General features: G+C 37.9%; 2 protein-coding genes across 9 annotated transcripts in view; both read right to left on the bottom strand.

Annotated features, from left to right (window-relative positions):
• Hpr1 (THO complex 1-like protein Hpr1) overlaps positions 1-2,266 on the bottom strand; it is a 28,734-nt gene extending 26,468 nt beyond the window's left edge. Inside the window, exon 1 of the mRNA XM_067082732.1 lies at positions 1,930-2,266. Within this exon, the coding sequence (XP_066938833.1) occupies positions 1,930-2,048 (119 nt within the window). The 5' untranslated portion in view covers positions 2,049-2,266. The remainder of the gene's footprint in view (positions 1-1,929) is intronic.
• A 3,040-nt stretch (positions 2,267-5,306) lies between these two features.
• On the bottom strand, positions 5,307-13,959 carry LOC136825802 (uncharacterized). 8 transcript variants are annotated; one of them, XM_067082729.1, is made up of 7 exons: positions 13,838-13,959; positions 12,273-12,341; positions 11,848-12,032; positions 10,725-11,357; positions 9,507-10,148; positions 8,099-8,737; positions 5,307-7,166 (listed from the first exon to the last, which is right to left on the bottom strand). In XM_067082729.1, the coding sequence occupies exons 3-7, from the start codon at positions 11,881-11,883 to the stop codon at positions 7,125-7,127; spliced, it is 1,992 nt and encodes a 663-aa protein (XP_066938830.1). In that variant the 5' UTR covers positions 11,884-12,032; positions 12,273-12,341; positions 13,838-13,959; the 3' UTR covers positions 5,307-7,124. The 8 variants fall into 8 exon arrangements, with proteins under 8 accessions (XP_066938830.1, XP_066938826.1, XP_066938825.1 ...); XM_067082725.1 differs by having other exon boundaries at positions 5,307-7,171; positions 13,838-13,950; XM_067082724.1 differs by having other exon boundaries at positions 5,307-7,171; positions 13,799-13,903.
• Positions 13,960-20,092: the final 6,133 nt, after the last annotated feature.

Genomic DNA, 20,092 nt, shown 5'->3' with positions numbered 1-20,092 from the left:
TGCTGAGATCCCTCCGCCAAAGGTAAGTAGTTCACCCAAACAGCTGGCGACCAACGACCGAAATGCCCGCGACCTTCTCAGTCTCTCCCGGGTTCAGAGTTGCTAACATGGCTACTTTCGTGTCTTTAGTGTCGTATCCGACCCGTGGAATTTGGGGCTAAGTCAGTGATCCTTATGGATTTAGGCGTTTTGTGTCACGGCGTTCATTGCTGGTTTTACCTAATGAAAAGTGGCCTACTTTGCGTTTCAAGCGGGACTTGTGGCAAGTGTGGCCAGAAGGCAGCGTCCCCTTGCCCCTAAAGCTTTCTCGAATTAATTAAGCGTGCATATCCCTTAAATAAAACCCGTTTCAACACCGCCAAAATGGGTCTAATGTCGCCGATTCCGTCTTGAATGAAATGCGTGTTATTCGAAAAGTTATAGATTTACTAATTTCACAGCCCTTCTGGAAGCCCACGGCCGGGTAAGAACACGCCCGTCCCTATGTTGGGTTAGGTCGGTTTTGTTGGTTTCCGTGGCGACCTAGGTCGGCGGTGGTGAGGGTCAGAGGCGAAGCCCCGGCCAAATGAGACACGCCGTCTAAGGTTGAGGTTGGTCGGTTTCGTCGATTTTAAATCGCCATCTTTTTGTATCCGTCGCCAATTCTCTGGCGGTACCCACTGCCACCTGGTGGTGGGTCTCGACTGAAATCGACGAGCGAAACCCACAACATCTGAAACTGCCAACCGCTCCCTAGCCAGACCTTACCTTCCTAACCTCACTTAGGGCACTGTGCCCTGACCTGCCCGTGGGGCAAACTGGTTCCCCCACCAAGTAACTAAACATCGGAAAGGTCTGATCCTGATAAAGCTTAATGTAGTTAAGCAGCCTGATTCCCGCCAATCATTGACCAAGACAGGTTCCTCATACATCGATAGACATAACGTTTCCCATAATGCCAGGTCCTGACCTAGGCTAACCAGATCTTACCAACCTAACCTAACTTGGGGCAATGTGCCCTGACCTGGACCAGGGGGAGTTTGCTCCCCCTGGACCGTCTAATAAGGCGGTAACCTGTCCCAGTCGGCAACAGGCGGGAATCAGGAGTGCAACAGAAGTCAAGTTGGTAGAACTATGGATTAGCTCCGAATCAGGTATTTCCTTTAAAATTGACATTTCCTATAGTATTTTGGTTACATATCAAGAGTTTACCATTATTTTTTATTGGCTGACTGTAATTAACATGTAATTAACCTCAGAACTGATTATGTTTTTGTAGGCTGGCCATCCTGGAATGCTGTCCCCCGCCTGAGTAACATGGCCTACTAGGTTAGGTTAGGTTAGTATGGTTCCTTTTACAATGGATTTCCTAAGCCGATACCTTCTTGAACATACGGCTCCCGGAAGACTTTTAAGTACGGGAACCGTTCCATAATCTGCAGTTCGTGAGATATTACTTAGAAATACCGTGAAGTTTTATATACCACCAAATCTGCTGTAACCAATAGGGTAACCCAGCCCCTAAACCTAGCCTAACCTGTGTTCAACAAATAACCCGGGCGACAGCCTAATTGTTGGATAGGCTATAAATTGGTAATGAAAAACATGAAACCGAGTTATCTGCAGGATAAATAATTAATTGAACTGCATATAAGGCATCATCGTCTGGCCTATCCTGAACGCATTCTTACGACAACCTTCCATAAGACCTGGTCCAGGATCAAGACTACGCCGGTGATACAAGCTATTCGTTGAGTAATAAAGCTAAAGTTTGGTATATTTAGATTAATGGAGTCACGGTGATCTGTTGGCATGTAATTAAATCACCATAAAGCGATTAATAACTCGACAGTCATTAGATAACCGTTATCCCACACAGCCTGGCAACGTTGGCTCCCGATCGGCGAAGGGAATAACGCACAGTATTTAGACAAGATATACACAACTTACGGGATTTTACTGTTAAAAATATCCGTTATTGGCGAAGCATTTTCACTCTTTATGCATCCAGGCAGCGTTGACTGTACTTTGGAAAATATGTGATTAAATGACAAAGTGGTGTCAGCCATTGTTTACAAGCTGAGCGGCGACACGGCTTCACAACTGCGTACGAAAGTGTTGTCAAGTTTTTGAGGTGTTCCGAATTTAATGTTCGGTTTCTGTAATTTACCATATTCACGAACAAGCAATACTGTCAATAAAATGTATCGTTAATATGCATATTTTAGTACCAACAAATTAAACCTTGTGGAACCAATATGCATTTCTCGTTGTACATATGAAGTGTATTTTCCCTTATTTCTCATATACACATGGCTTACATCATAGACATTTGTCTTTCTAAATGTGTTGCGCTAACAATGCTCAACCATTTTACATTTCATTGATAAGGAACAGTATATATAAATAATAATTAGGCGCTTGTATATCTTATAATATCCTTAGGCGCGAGTATGCAGAGCTCACCGGCTGCAAGTTAAATACCAATAAGCACAATACGCAATTCACCTCAATCTCGCACGCTCTATCAGAAGCTTCTGGATATTTAAGGGCCTTCCTCGCCTTTGCTATACCTATCACCCAATCTACCCGGTCTTTTTTCAAATATTCCCCTTCTAACACTTCCAAATTAAACAATGTTATCCCAATTTACGATTCTCCATTCTTTCCACAAGACCAAACCATCTTGGAGTACTAATCCATCCATTCACCTACAGTGAACATTTTTACTACTAATGGGCATCCAGATTTCTAACCTTTCTGTAACTTTTATTAATACAGGTCATTCTCATTACTTCAAACATTTCTTTTAATCGTATTCAATATACACTTCACTTCCACAAAGGAGGGTTGGTTTAACATACTCTTTACACATTCCCACCCAAGCTACCATAGATACTGCAAGCCTCTTCCCTAACTTCTGTACTCTCCCCCTGATAACTCTTCTTTCAATGATTCACTTCTCTCAGTTTGCTATCAATCATCTTGATCCCCTGGTACCTAAACAGATCAACTGTTTCCATTCCATTCACTTGGTATGCAGCAAAATGGTGCACATACAACATGCCATAATCTTTTAATCTTTCATGCCGTCTTACCTTTAGAGTTATTCAATGTGTTTCCTTCTAACACTCCTTTACACCCACCATATTCTATGGGTTCTTTTTCTCTATTCCCATTTCTTTAAATATGTACCAATGTTATATCAAAAATCACTCCTCATCACACTGCATGATTAAGCCACCTCAAAACACTCTGATCCTTCACTATCTATGCTTAAATGAAAAAGAAATTATAGTACTTTCTAAGTTCATGGAAAAGACGATCTTTATAAATCCTGTGGGACTTCCATGTTCACTGAGGACTCTGGTCATAAAAATACAATCCCTCATAGTCAATTTATATAAAGTATGGATGTACTCTTAAGTATGCATGGACTGTGAGGACTTTTTGGGATATACATTTTTAGGTCTGATGACCATAGGAGTTGTCATGCAGTTTACAGCAACCATTAAATCAGTCTTGTATTATGCCAATGACAAACACCTACATTTCTGCCAATTCTATCCTTAAAATATTATATAGACAATATTGGAATAATCTGAATATTCAAAATGTTAACTACAATTTTACCTTTATGATCCTTCGATCTCCTGTGAAGAAAACAATGCCAAAGATGGGACTGGGACCATAGGCAAATAAGACCTGAACGAGGGGAAGAAAAGTCCTGATCACAGACCTCCATAATGTGGTAACACTTGCAAAGAAGGTGTCTACATAGGTTCCTCTTTACCATGCTAGCCTCATGCATTATATGAATTAAGCCAAGGAGAAGTCACTTTAATCTCAATAAAGAAGTGTGCCATTTTCTGAAGATGAAGTTTTAGAAAGGCCAAGGACCTTGAGAAAAGTGCAACAGCTGAGGCAGCAGCAGAATAAATGGTAGGAAGACTTAGGCTGGATGGAGAGAGTCAAGGAAGAAGCCTGGGTTATATGATATTCCAGAAAATTCTAAGAATAGAACATTTATATACACTTGCATGAAAACACAAAGGACAGCCTCTTGCACATAAAACACGGAGGGAGACAACATAGAACTCTCATCATTTCAAAGTAAAAACTGGATTAAGGTTCAGTTAAGAAAGTGGATCACCTACACAGAACAAGATCAAAAGGCACAGATAAAAAATAAAAAGAACTAAAGCAGCCAGGGATGCTACACTAAAACTTCATCATCATCTATACTGCCCACTCTAGGCAGTAAACCTCCAACATGTTCATTGTATAATCAAGCCTTCCAAATACACTACTGTTGTCCTATCAGCATAGTTGTTCTAGCCTTATAATTAACCCACTCAACCTCAGTCCATGGCCAACTAATGGTGCAGGCAAATAACCTAAGTACAGCTTAGGTTCAGTGCCTCTCAAAATATGATTGCAAGTTCGGATTTACAGGAGATAAGAATTTAAGGTTCAACTTGACACTACCAGTGCAAGGGTCCTATGAAAGAAAAATACACATTGGGCTAGTACATGGTGGGTTACCCAAAATAACATGCTATGGATAAGACTAACCAATTAATGAAAATGTCTGTAAAACAAGTTGTAAGAACTGAATCAGCACTTGACATCCTAAACAAAGACTAGTTGAGAGGTCCTTGGCAACATGCATGGTATCACAAAGGTAAGAGGAAGGCTTAAACCTACAGATAAAATAGTAGAGGCCCTGGATACTTCAGGAATACAAAGAGAAATGAGTGGTAGAAAAACATATCCTATGACAAACTTGGAACGAAAGAAATTAAAAAAGAGTTCCTTACCTATGTAAGGCCACTACAACTGCAGTACACTGTATACAAAAACAAGGAGGGGCACTTATGGTAACAAAAATAACTAAGAAAAGGCTAAAAATTTACACACACACAAAAACTCTAAAATATAAAGGAGGATCCTTATACAGTAATGCACAAACTACTAAGTTAACAGTACAAGAATAGCAAACAAACTACAAGAACATGCAAAATATGGAGATTAAAAATCCTATAGCTGCTGCAAAATCTGTAGAGATAATTTCATAATTATGGAGATAGCTAAAACAGCATGAAATACAATCAAAATATATTCCAGTACACAAAAAATTGATAAAATATAAATATAAATAAAAATTGCTGCATGTGAAACACCAAAACATGAAAATATGAAAATAACAAGGGTAAAGCAGGAGTTTGCTTTGAAGATACATACTCCACACAATTCAAAACCATAGAAATTTAATATACTGTAAAACTAAGATTTCAAAATAGAACTGGATAAGACTAATAAAACAATTTACAACTGAAAAAATAATTTAATGTTCGTCCGTACATTCCGTTATCTTATTCTGAAATACATTTTTCTTTCTTTTTTGCTTAGGTGTATCCATAAAATCACAAAAATGCTTTACTCTAGCATCCTCATCTATTTGATTCCATGAATTAGCAGTTTTCAAGAATTTTCTGTAATCGTGGCATAAACTAAATCTCCCTTGCCCATACAGGGAACACTGTAAATCACGATAAAATATGCTCACAATCTCGTAAAGCTCTTTGATTACTGGTTCAATATGTTTTTCTTCCTCAAGTAACCTATGTATTTTTAGACTGTTTTTAAAAGTATTGCAGCTTAAGCCTGCCCATTTCAGCGCTGCCAGTGAAATATTAAACTCCTCCATCATTTCAAAATTGTTCTTGAGGCATGGAACTGTGTTCTCTTTGAAATATATGCCAACGTTTGTTGATAATCCATCACACATGGTTTGTGCCCTCTCCACACGTTCAGAAAATGTGGTAACATCCTTTGTACTAACAATTCCTTCTTCTCCAAACACTAATTCCCTGAGAAGGTTCCTTTTCTCTAGCAGCACAAATTTTTGTTCCTTGAGGAATTTTAAAAATTCTTTCTGCAAGTAATGAATTGAAGACAAATTTATACCACTTGGAAAGGCTTGAGCAAAAGCTTCCTGCATTTCCTTCTCTTCAGATACAATAATCACTCTAGAGCTTTTACCTAGCTGCACTGCTAGATGCATGAAAAAAGTTGTATACGATGTGCAATCCGATTTTTCATGAAGAAATAATGGTCCTGGAAACAAGGGATTTTGCCTTGAATTATTTCGGAATACTGAGAGATTTTTAAAAATGCTGTAAGTCAGAGTTAATCCACAACAATCATGAATACTAGAGAAACTCAGTATGGCTGTTTCATTCACTCCTGAGTAGTGACAAAATCTTTTCAAGTCTAATAACTGATCTTCTGTATACATAACAACTGACACCTGTTTACCTTTAGATGATGTTACCACCTGGACGAAGGGATGACTATGAACCATGCCTGCAATATGGTTGCTAAATTCTTTAACACTATTCTTTTCACCATTATCTGAATCTTCAGAATACACTTTTTTCTCATTCTGTAAATTTTTAAACTTTTTAAAAGAACTGATGTTAAGATTAGGAATACCAACTCCATCTGCTTCTTCATACGAACCACCTAAAGTCTGGCAAACAGCAGAATCTCCCCCTTCAGTAAAACTCCTCTTCATCCTTACGTAATTCTTGATTTTCTTCTTACAACGTCTATGAGGATGATGACCAGGAAATTTCCCTAAGTATTCATAACAAGCTACTTTAGGAAACTCACTTGCAGTGTTTTCTAGCCAAGTTACCTTCCTTTGGTATGTCTCAGACAATGAATGTTTTGAAGTATTTCTGTGTATCACAATAACTGTACTTGGTTCCGGCTGTGGATATAGTGGTATATACAAACGATTTCCTTCTCTGGTTCGTTCAATACAAATTTCTCCCTGCACATCTACAATGCGCGTCAGCTTTTGATTTGGGCCACATAAATATCGTTCCGTACTTGTTTTAGTGCAATTTGATTTCCATGCACCACAATCATCCCAAAAGACATTTTTCTTTCCCAGTTTCTGTCTTTCAATATTCTCTTTGTTACATACAATGAAAAATTGGTTCTCTTTCAAGCCACAAGGAACTGAATTAAGAGGTTTGTCCTCCATGCCAATCATCTGTAAAGCACTGATAATTTCATACAAATCCAAGAATTTCCCACCCGGATGAGTCAAAATGTATCCACCATTTGCACACTTATTCCAACAATATGGACTTGTATTTTCTTCTGTCATATAACTGTTCTGAAAAATAAACACATGCAAAATGAATTCAGATTACAGAAATGTTAAAAGTGCAAATACATATTCTGTGGCTTTATATTATGGTACTTTTGAAAGGTCATCAGAAAACAGGGGGGGGGAAATGTTATAAACTCTTGCCTTTGGGTATGTCCTTGGATGAACAGAGTTGAAAACAACTGTCTATATGATAATAAGTTGACCTCATGAAGCTGGGTTGATGCAATCAGTCTTCTAAAATCTTAGTGAAGGTCAATACCAGACTGTCAGGACATTAAATGTAGGAATTTTCTTTATGTAAGGGCTGTGTGTCCTCTGAATGAGGTTCATAAGAGGTTTATGATAATTCTCCACATGAAAAAAGAATGAAACCAAGTTAATGAGACCAGCTAAACTTTCACCAGCAGCTGAATGAGAAGTTCAAAACCCATCAGCAAAGCAAGAGATCCCCATTACCTCATGCATCTTAACAGGATGAAGATCATATCAGCTTGCGAGAGGGTTCCCCAAATTGGGAGAGCAAGTCACCATCTCTAACTGGTTTTTAATTACTGAAGTTTATTCAACACATCAAGCTGTAATGAATGGTATTACAAGCAACTAGCAAAGTGAGAGGCAATACCATAACAAAGCAAACAAAATTAAAATTAACAAGATAACTTCAAGAGGGAATTTTATAAACATAGAGATGCCTGACTCTGAAAGATGAAAGAATGTATGACTTTTAGGCATAAAAGGCAGAACCATGTCAAGTTAAATGAATACGAGACCTACCTCTTCCTGTTTAATATAAAAAAGATATCTAACAAATCAGAAATGGAAACTTTAGCAAAAAACAAAATTAAGAGATTTTTTCAAGTTGCATGAAATCACTTATGGAGCACAGTAAACTACTAAGGTATGGGAAGATCTAACTGAAAATTTCCTTACCTGTGCACTGCCATCATCCATGTTGGCAAAAGTGAATCTTAAACAATCTGGAGCACTACCACAGTATTCATAAAAGGCCAAGCATGGAAGATGGTCACTTCCATCCTCAAGCCATGTTATTCTTCTTCTGTAACTGACAGAGTTTTTATGTCTTGCAGAATTTCTGTGGCACACAATAATACTATTTGGATTTGGTTGAGGAACGAGAGGAATAAATATTTTCTCACCATCTACTTTATGTTCGGTACAGTACACCTCATTATGCTCTACAATTTTTTTCATTACCTTATAATGTTCAACAAAGTAAGAAACCGTTGTCGTGACCTGTGAAACCCATGGTCCACTATCATCACAAAAGGTACATTTCCTACCTTTACGATGTCTTTGCACATTTATACTGTTTTTCACAATATAATGCTGGTTCTCTTTTAATCCTGCTGGGACTTGTGCATAAACATTCTTAGTAGATGATGAATCTCTTAATTTTGTAAGTATTAAATGTAAAGGTAGAAATTTGCTGAAGATATCTGCCTCCAAACTTTCATTTTCAAAGGCCCCTTCGCATGACACAGCCACTGCAGACGAGGTGCAGTCAGTTTTTGCACTGCAGATGTTTTCCAAAGAAAATTCTGCACATTTCTGAAAGAAAAATATACAGTCAAAACCCACTTTCTTAAATTCCACACTTTCAAGGTATTCAGAGGCATTTTCTTCATCTCCTTCCTCTTACCTCGACTGCACAAGTTCATTTACTCATAACATGGTGGGTTTTGAGAACAACACTCATTTGAAAAATAGAACATATTCAAATTAAGACTGAAATTATGATTTAAACAATGTTAGGAGGATATCTTCAATTTACAGATCAATGATATTCGTTGTAATGACTTTCTCTATACATGAGGTCCAGTTGAAAAGATAACCCAATGCTCTTATCTTGTCTAGGCATTTAGAAAAAAAATGGGCTTACCCCAAAGAAAAAGACAGCCCTGAATCTTGAAGGATAAAGACATCATAAAATTTGGGGCAAGCAAAAGATGGTAGAGAATTCTATAAATTGCAATGAAAGGAACAATTTATGAAATAACAGATAAACAAAAACATGAATTGAGGACATTGTCATCATGATAGAGCTGTTTAACCAGGCCACTGCCTGTCATTATTAATGGTAGATGAAAATCTGCAAAAACTCAAGGTTAGATGAAGAGCTCTGCAACAAACATCTACCAGGGATCCAGATATCAAGTTATTGCTGACAAAATGGCAGGTGAGATGGGGCTCACCCATTGCCAAACTACTCCTTTACTCATTATAAAAAGTAATTTGTTGACCAGGTATACATAATGGTATTAATAGAGTAATAGGCTTGTGATTTATATCAACATTATTCAATGCTACTATATCTTACCTTGTCGCAGACAGTATATGACTTGCTATTCAATTCATGTTTCAGTTTTTCTGGAGCGGTTCCATGATACTCAACAAATGCAGTGCAGGGTCCTCCTTCTTCCATACTTTTGAATGTAGTAATTCTTCTTTTGTAGCTTGCTGAGTACTTATGACATACGTCATACCTCTGAACACTGACGATATCATCTAAGTTTGGCTGTGGAACAAGTGGTAAATACACATCTTTACACTGCACAGCACAATACAAACCTTCTTTCATTTCTACACCCCTGAATGATTCGCTGAGGTCACATAAGAAAAGGGAGTTCTCACAGACACTGTTTTCAAAGTCCCAAGGGCCAGAGTCATCATTCCATATATTACATCCTTCCATATTCTGCTTATGCAAAAATATCTCAGCATCTACTATAAAGAATGCATTCTCTTTCAACCCCTCAGGAATTTGCTTCAGAAAATTTCTGGTTTTTGTTATATTCTTCACGCTCTTCAGCATCACATCCATACTAAGGTATTTTTCAGGTACACTAGGAAGTTTATGACCTCCAACAGCTTCTCTGAGGTGAGGATACTCACTGATGACCAAAGACAAACAGTCTACATTAGCTTCACTCATAACTTCCTCAGTTCTACTGCAATATATCTGTAAAATAAAGGAACAACTTATTAAAGCTTAAGTTTTATATTTTTTTTTTTACATCTACTATATAAATGTGTATGTTGAATGTGCTCTAGCACTTGTTTGAAATGTAAATTACTCATAAAAAACTACAAACAGGGTGACAGAAGTAATTACTTGGTTAAGTGAGTTAGCCCACCTCCTCATGGGGAGAGGTCACTGCATTATCCACTACAACTTATAATTCATATATCAACATACATAGTCGATCCACATAATGTTGGAAGGCAAGACCCAATGTAAAACCCAAAAAACTAAAACAATCTGTCCAATCGAAATGTGCTTGCACTATACTCAGACTTAAAATACATATGTTACTAATGAAAAATAAAAACAGGTTAAGTAATAAACTCCTGCTGATACTATCCTCAAATCATTGCGGTAAAAAGCCAACTGATCCAAAACATCTACTTTGGGAATAAACTACCTTCCTGTTTTGTATTAGTCAGGATTCAGAGCTTGGTATCTCAATACTGGGAAGTGATAACATTGCTGGTTTGTACATTGATTCAACATAAAACATCCCTCAACAGTACTTACTTTGTCATAGACCTCAGCTGAACATGAAGGAAGTGAGTCTTTCAAAGCCTTCGGTGCCTCACCAGAATATTCATAAAGAGCAACAGGTGGTACGAATCTGGGTACAGAACTAAGCCACGTAACCTTCCTTCTATAAGATTCTGAGGAAACGTGTTTTACATAATGACTTTGGAGTGACAAGACAGATCCTTGTCTTGGCTGTGGGTCAACAGGTAAGTAGAATCTCTTCTTATCTCTCCTGGTTACTGTGCAATAAATTCCATCCTTCACTTCTACACTTTTTAAGGAGTCGTACAAAAAATAGCGAGTTACTGAATGACTGCAATTAGAGTTCCATGGCCCTGAGTCATCTTTGTAAGTACCCTTTAAGCCTAATTCATATCTTTTTGCATTAACACTGTTGTCAACAACAAAGTGCACATTCTCTTTTAGACCACTAGGGACACATGGCAAAAGTTTACCAAAATTATTGGCTGATAGTAATATTCCAATAAGAGTTTTTGTGTCTAAAAACTTATGTGTAGGATTTGGATGATGGTTTCCAGTTATTCCAGCTGCAGATTCCTTATCTTCTGTTGAGATTCTTGTTAACAGTGATCTGTCTTGTTGCATAGTCACCTCACTGAAGAAAGACTGAAATAATATGGAAGTCCTGGTTACATATATGACATCTCTATAACAAAAATGAAGAATGTGTTCAAGCTATATATCTCAAATCAATGCACATAATACTAAGTTAGCTGTAAAGAGATTATTTTTCAACCTAACTATGTATGACAAGTATGCACAACCTGTCACAAAATGTAATTTTCAGTCAAGTTAACATGAAATATATGTGTGCGTGTGTGTGTGTGGGTGTATGTGAGAGAGAGAGGTAGGGGTGCATTGTCCTTATCCAACAGTATGCACAATGTTTTAAAGCCACACTAAGACAACAACAAATATCTGAATTTCACTCTTAAATCATAGTATCTGATAGCTGAAGAAAGTATTATCATTTTCCCATATTGTTAAATAAAGTGTGAGATGAAAAGACGTGTACGGGATATAATAAACAACCGTTCAACATAAGTTATAAAAAGCTAAGAATCCAAAGAGTAAAGGCAGTCCTCAAAAATCTTACCCTGCTTGTAAACTCTTTTTCCTTCCAGTCTGCCATTTGGTCACATTATATGTAATCGGTCTCCAAGCAAATGGCATTTAAATATTCCCCACATCCTCAAACTTCATGCCATAACTGGTCACCATAACATCTGTCAGTCCATAGCACTATGGTCACTCAGTGAAGTTTTCCACAGAACCACTGACCTGTAATGTTCAATAACCAATTACTACTATAAACACACTGGATATTATCATAGTAATGCAAACAATTATAGAAATTAATCTAAACAATCATCTTGCTCGCAAGATGATTGTTTAACAGGATACAAGAGACTATTAGTGACAGATTCTAAATACTGTACCAACAAACTGGAATAAATATGCCTATGATTATTTTTAAAATAAAGCTAAGGTCCTTGCCCTTGTCTTTGAGAATGGATTTACCTTCAAGTTCTTGATCCCTCCATTCCGGCTTGAAGTCGATATGAGCATCCAGCTGTCCGGCCCTTTAACCTTGCCAAATTAGATTAAATTATCGCTCAGCATAAAAATACTACAGTTGCAAAATGACTATGTTTCTAAATTTTCTGTATTTAGTCAACACTCATTTTCCAAGTGATTAGAACATTTCATGTCTCAAAAAAACCTTGAAATATTATTTAAAAGTATGAAAAAATTAACATGCCATTTTAGAAATTTTCTTCTCTTAAATGCTATCTGCAGGTAAAAAAAAATGATGTCAAATAGTAGAGATGAGAAATTATAAACTGATAAAGATAAAAATACCGTATTGAAAAATATATGACTGACATCAACCCATTCAAGACAGAGTTGGCCTACCTGGGATACACTAAAACCTATCTCATTATACCATCAGGCGCACAGTGCAGAAACTGAATACTCAGAGAATAAGGGAGTAAAATTAAGACTGATTTTACCAATGCATTTGATAGGGTCTTACGATAAGGCCCTAGTGTATAAACCTTGTAACTTGAGTGTGTATGGATTCAGTGACGTGCCAAAAATGAATACTGTATTCAGAAAAGAATGTCATACTGTAAATAATTTTCATTGAGAAATACAGCTTCCCTGATAGTTTATGAGGGGATTTTGACAAACATGACTTTCATTTTCAGTGGATTAGGTTAGGATGGGGGGCTAGAAGCCACCCATTCCTTATGAGAAACAGACGAAAAGAGGCCAACACATACGTGAGAAATGTACACAAATATTGCCTCTATGAATTATGCATACCTAAGTCAGGTTGAGGGATGGGGTTAAGGGAAGCTCCTCCTAATCTCATAGGAAACAACATCCTAGGTTAGGTTGGGCTAAGGATGTTTAGGCTAAGATGCACTGGGCCCTCTGGTCACTTTGGGGAAAATAGCCTACCCTAAGCTAGTTTAGGTCAGGATATGAGTTAAAGGATATGGTAGATATGTCGTCTTGTTATGCACGATGTCTTGTTGTTGGGTTGGCCAAATGACAGGTCAAGAATTGGCACCCTACGGTAATGTAAGGTTAGGTTAGGATGCATCTTAACGAAATGTCTTATTTGCTTTTAAGCTGGGAAAAAACGTATTAATAGAAAGCAAAACTCTCCTGAACCTTTTCCAATATGCATCACTGTATTTTGTTAGTTTATTTTAACTTAACATCAGTTTCCCACTCGGGTACCACGTAAGACAGGAGGGAGATAGTAAGTGTAATGGATTAACAAAGTATTTCTGCCACAAATACAAGTAAAACCTGTTAAATCACAAAAAATTGCCATTTTACTTAACTATTATTTACATTCTACTTGACTATCAGTTTAAAATAATATTAAATCGCAAATTCAAGTCTGGGAACCCCGAGTTAAGAAGGGCCTACCTACAACTTTGCCGAAGAAACAAACATTTCTCCTTCATTAAGCAAATGAAATACATTAAAATTAACAAGCAAATCTATAAAAATAATGGAAACTCTACCTTAAAGTACTATGGCATTACAGTCCACGCAACACTTACTCGACACTTCAGGTATCTGTGACTGACACTGATTGACACTTGACAGTTTGTTTACATTTTGTTTCTTCCGTTTTACTTCCGTAGACTTTCTACAATTACCTGGACGTCTAACTATACAGAAATAAATGCCATATATCTCTAAGTTCTCGCTATATACATCATTAAGCTATCTCCTCTTGTAATCTTTTTGGGCTTTCCAATATTTGGAAAGGCTCATTCGATTACGACATTCTCACAATAGTTCTTTGGAAGGGATATGGAGTGATCTGAGGTAATGCTCAAGTATTCTTTTTGAACGGATGCATATAAGCGGTTCTAGCCCTGGAATACATTAATTATTCATTGAATATAATTTGTGCAGTATAAGAAGAAATGTCTTATACCGTAATGCAACAGTATGACTTCATGATATGTATTGGGAATCGATAAAGAAGAGATATGACGGCACTCCCCAACATCACCCCATTCTGGTAATCTGATCAGTACAGTTAATAAAACATGCAAGAAAGTTATTAGAAAACGTAATACCAAATGACATGGATAGTAGATTAAAATAGATTATCATCCAACGATAAATATCCTATTTGAGATGAGTGGAAGACACATTGTCCAAACAGAGGGCGCCGTCTCTTTCAGGTTTCTACAGGAAGGACGTGAGCAAGTCCCCTTGGATAACCAATGTCTTCGGGTTCTATAATTAAGCCCGCAAAGAGGTCCACTATAAAAAAACAGGGCTTTTGGGCTTCTCTGGGAAGCACCAGGGGGTTCTCGCCAGCACCAGGGACCGAAGATTACCTCCGGAATCCGCGGAGGATGGCCTCTATTAGTCAAATTGATTTGATTTAGTTTGGGAAAAAGAGACATAAAGCTGTTCCTGCGTTGTACAGCTCCTCGAAGACTGGAATCCACCCTGGAGCCAACTTTAAGTCTCCGGAGCATAGGATGGGATCCGTGTCTTCAAGAAGCTTTTGAAAGCAGGAACTATGTTGGGCGTCTTTTTCTAGACTAAACGAAATCGGTCTAACTAACAGAGGCTATCCTCAGGGGACCCCGGAGGGGGATCTTTGGTCTCTAGTGTTGCCAGGGTTCCTCTGGTGCTTCCAAGAGAAGCCCAAAGACCCAGTTTTATAAGTTGGGCCTCTTTGCGGGCCTAATTGTGAAACCCGGTGACCCTGGTTATCCAAGGGGACTTGCTCACGCCCTTCCTATAGAAGCCTGGAAGAGGCATGATGCTTCCTTTTTTTGGCCAATGTTCCTCCCACCCATTTCAGTGGGGTATTTGTCACTGAAGGATAATCTCTTCTTTCTTTTTAGCTTGCATGTCGTTTGGTATTACCTTTTCTAATCATTCTCTTGCACGTGTTCGAATAATGTCGAATGATCTTATTTTTGCAAAAATGTTTATTATTATTATTATTATTATTATTATTATTATTATTATTATTATTATTATTATTATTATTATTATTGAATTGATTTCGATTCCACGGACAAAAACACGAACTCAACAGCAATATGTACGGTAGAATCGAAACTAGCCTTTGTACCTTGATAGCTAAGAGGATTAGTGCACTGTCACCCTAGTTTTAACTAAAAAAAAAGAAGAAGAAAAAAGGGAAGGGCGCTAGGTGAAGAGATCTAGATGAAGGTGATACCTTTAATCATCACCAAGTGGTATTCAGTTCACTAAAACACTGAGTTCTGAGGACCCCAGATAAAAGCCTTCTTAGGGAAGTGCATAATGGAGTTAACCAGCCCACCTTGTAACTACTCCCAGGCTCTAAAGCTATAAAATCCATATTTTTTATTTCACTCTGCTACTTGGCCATATGCCCCAGAAGCCATCAACACTTGTTCATATACCCTTCTAATTATTTTAGCCTGTTTCTGATCCCAAGGTGTTATAGCCTCTATCTTATCATTTGCTCACACAGCAGAGAGGAAGCACATTCCTAGGATGCTACACAATGAAGCAACTTGAAATTTCAGTGAAATTGTATTAAAGGAAATCAATATCCCCTTGGGAAGTTTTATACTGTACGCTGAAATGGACAGAAACTGGTAAGACTACTACTTGGCACTGCTTGGTCATCTAGTAACCATATGAGGGGCTCTGCACATCCTGGGGGTTCAAGGTTTTAGGAGTACTGTATATAAGTTGCTTCAGTATCGCTAAATACAAAACGAGCAGAATCTCGGACCAGCATTACCTGCTTTCCAGGATAATTCTGATAATTCTGTGACCAGAATCCACTGCCGAATAGAACTCTGTATCAGCAACAGTTCCAAATTACCGGCACCCACTGATGGATACAGTGCTGTTTAAGCAACAACTCCAAAGAGAACAACTCATTTCACTGGGTATTTTAGTCGGAATTAGAATCAACAGGAGGGTCCATGAGTTACAGTTGTTTAAACACGTATGCTCCTCATGAGAATAGCCAGCCAACAGTGTCTGTTCTGGAGCAAATTTCAAGTACCATCTATTTTCTGAAAAGACCAAGATTTTATGCTTTAAAAAACAGGTATTCCAGGACTGAATCCGTTACCGTGCTTCAGAAAAGTCGGCCTAGTCAGCTATATCATCTTCAAATGTTGGGGAAGCTTAAGATTACATATTTCAACTCCACGAATGAGTGAAATCGTTGTCATCATCAGATTAACAGCAGATAATTACCTTCAGCATTAGCACTGCTATAACAAGATCCTCTGACCTAAGACTTCTGCTACAATCTCTCCCCAGGAATTTATTTTTCTTGCAGTCATTCTTCAAGATGAGTAAGTCAACAGTTCTCTTATCTACAGGATGTCTATTAAGTTGTTGCCTTGGGAAGATTAACCACATCTTGTTGCAGCAATTCTTCTATTTTCACCAATATCTATTTTTGTTTTAATACTGAGTATTATTCTCCAGTCTGGATGCCAGGAGCTTCCCATGATCTTGGCCTGTTAGAGAAGATTGCTTGAAAAGGTGGCTTAATATTTCCCTTTAATGGTAACTATGATTTAGACCATCCGTAGAAGATAAACTGCTTGCTCCATTTGGTACCTTAAGTGCCTCAAGCACCTGAAGAAGTGCTGTGTGATACTCCTCTGCAGCGTCTAAACCTCTACATTCTGTTGATGGTCATATCGTCGTCTCAGATTAAGCCAGCCTTATGCTGGCGCAGGCTCTTGCTCTAGGGTGGCCCGTAACAATGGGTAATACTTTTACATTACACAGTATCAGAGGTGTTTCATTCCCTTGACTCTTATTTTTTGTTTAACTGTGACGTGGTTAGTCTCCAGCATTATTCTGTCAAAAGATTTGGCATATGATGCCAAATCTCTCATGTTGACGTTGTAATACTACTTTGCAACACTTCCATCATTGCCTATTATCTTCTAACACTTTGCTGCTCATTTATGGTGTCGTGTAAGCAGGGGTACAGTCCTGGAGCGACTGCCACCAGCTTGCAGCTTCCTCAGCATTTTCATCGTGATTGCTTTTCAAATGATGCTTCATTGGATTATACTGGGTTCACGGAAGTTAGGCTAAAAAGCCCAGCAATGGGGCAACTTCAGCCATAGAGCGCTAAGAATTGTGAAAGGATGGGGTCTGAGTGATTGAACAGTAAGGTAGAGAGACCACGAAAACAAATGAGACAATGTACAAGGGTCTAAGAAGTGATAGTCAAGAGAGGCTGGACAGCAAGATTAAAGAAAGGGGACGGGAATGGAAGTAAAGTAAAAGGCTGAAAAGTGGGTATAGCAGCTAAGAGGCCGATGGCACTATGCAAACACCCTTCCAGTAATTCCTGAAGCGTGTTGCATGAGGTACACTGACAGCACTAACCCCCTACAGGGGTTGCGCTATTGATGAACAATGCTCCCCATCAAAAAAGGCTGTCATGAAAACAGCATCACAATAACAAACGCAGAGGCTGTCTGTCACCTCGCCCACATGCACATCTTGCTTGAGTTTCTTGGGAGCCAGAGAACCAAATCATTTCCAGTGCTTGCTTTGAACTTGGTCGAGGTTCGACGTGGTGATACCACGTCTCATCCAAGGTTGCTGATGTCGTACAGAAGCACTCAGCAAGGATCTACAGACCTTGCAGTTAGTGAGTGAGTCGAAGGTCAGCTGGACTGTTAAACTCTGGGCAGCAAATTCCTGAGATGTATGCTAGTATTGCAACAACCCTGGTTTTTTGGCCATGCCCCTAGGTTAGGTTAGGTTGGGTTGGATTAGATTAGGTTAGAAGTAACTCTAGGGTAATTTGGGTGTGGGAAACATGGCATTATTTTCAAGAAAATTCTAAGGTTAGTTTTTAAGATATGGCATCCTGCTTTTTTCAGGGAAAAGCCCCGGTACTTGGTTACATCTCAGAGAAATGTCTCCGGGCAGCTTCTGTTCTGGTCTCAACAGCTTGTTTATCTCTGAGATGAGATTGCCAGCCAAGGGCACATTCTCCGGACCTTGGAGCCAGCGCTGACTCTTGTGGCTTCGGCTGCTTGTTGGACCGCCAAACGACTGTCCTCAAAAATGTGGAGTTTGACATAAAATTTCTTGTCGGTAGTTCAGTTGTTTGTCTGGGCTGGACTGAGAACATTTTGAACGAAATTACTGTATGTATGTATATATATATATATATATATATATATATATATATATATATATATATATATATATATATATATACTGTATATATTCCGAAAACTAGCAACCCATTAGATGCAAAACACTATTACCAGCGAGAGGCTTTCAAAAGACAATTATTTGTATATAATATTTATTGTGAATGTTACATACTGTATGACATTTCATAGTACATGATGAAGTGTAATATTTTTCGCAAGTACGTACGTAAGTCATCAAAAATATACATAAGTTCATACATAGTTTTATTTTTTCACGAATTGCATTCATCGATTCGATTCTACAAAATACAATGTACAGATGATGAATGATGGAACTAGTGTGTGTGTGTGTGTGTGTGTGTGTGTGTGTGTGTGTGTGTGTGTGTTTTTTTTTTTGTTGTTGTGTGTGTGTGTTTGTTTTTGTTGTTGCTGTGTGTGTGTGTGTTGTTTTTGTTGTTGGTTTTGTTGTTGTTTGTGGGCATATGCGTTGAATTTCTTTGTGAAAGCATGTTGTTTTGCGTGTGAATGTGTGAGTGTGATTGTCATGTACCCTCTTGGTCATAACTTGTACAGCATATATGACTTAGAACAGAGCTAAGTGTTCATTGTGATAACAAAAACAAAGGATTACACATACACAGTTACATATATACATACATACAAACATACTTACACATATATACACACAATATACATATATATGTATATATGTATATTGTGTGTATATATATATATATAAAAGTATGTAATAAAAGATTTCAGATAAAATGAACAGACAGAAATCAAAGACAAGTCAAAACTGCGTTCAGTACTAACACCAATAACAATGGGTAGACCCAGAATGAAGACAAGGTAGGAGAATTGTTAAAAACTGCAGAAAAATTAACTGATAAAGAAATAAGTTGATTTCAGTTTAATTTCAATTTGTTGCTCCCTAGGGGGCGCCCGGGCCCCCACTGGCAAACCCCCCCCCGTTGAAATTCCCTTTATGGCTAAACCTTAACCCTGACAGTATTTGATACATTTGCATATAGTAAGAGGTTTACTAATTACTAATACTATTATTTTCCTTCATTCACATGGATATATACATTCGAGAATAGTATATTTTACTAATTACAGAAGTGGCACATTACTTTTGTGTTATTTTCTTTGGCACCCCAAAAAATATCTTGGCCCCACCTAGGCGCCCCCTCCCCCCCAACTGATGGAATGCCAGCTACGCCACTGGCTCACCGGCATATTGTCAAGAGGATCAGGCAAAGACAGAAAAGAAATGAAAATAATAATTGTTACACTGAATTATGCATATTAAAGCAGTCACCCTCTTTTATACACTAATGAAAGAATGATTTTGAAAAGATACTGACACCCATTTAGACTGAACACTGACACAAACATTCAGTTTTCACATATCAAAATGAAAGACTGAGTGACGAAAGAAAAATATTGCACATTTCCCACATTACAGGTCAATATTACATACATACGACCCACACTAGAGTATACGCAAGGATGCATGTATAATTTATACACAGCAATGAAGAGAGTAGTAACAGTATGTTCACAGTGAACAATGTATGCATGTATAAAAATTATGTCATAAATTTCTTAATAAGTAGCTGTTTTTGTTTA

The sequence above is a fragment of the Macrobrachium rosenbergii genome, chromosome 39 (genome assembly GCF_040412425.1).
Source record: "Macrobrachium rosenbergii isolate ZJJX-2024 chromosome 39, ASM4041242v1, whole genome shotgun sequence".
NCBI lineage: Eukaryota > Metazoa > Arthropoda > Malacostraca > Decapoda > Palaemonidae > Macrobrachium > Macrobrachium rosenbergii.
This window is presented reverse-complemented; position numbering and strand designations above follow the sequence as displayed.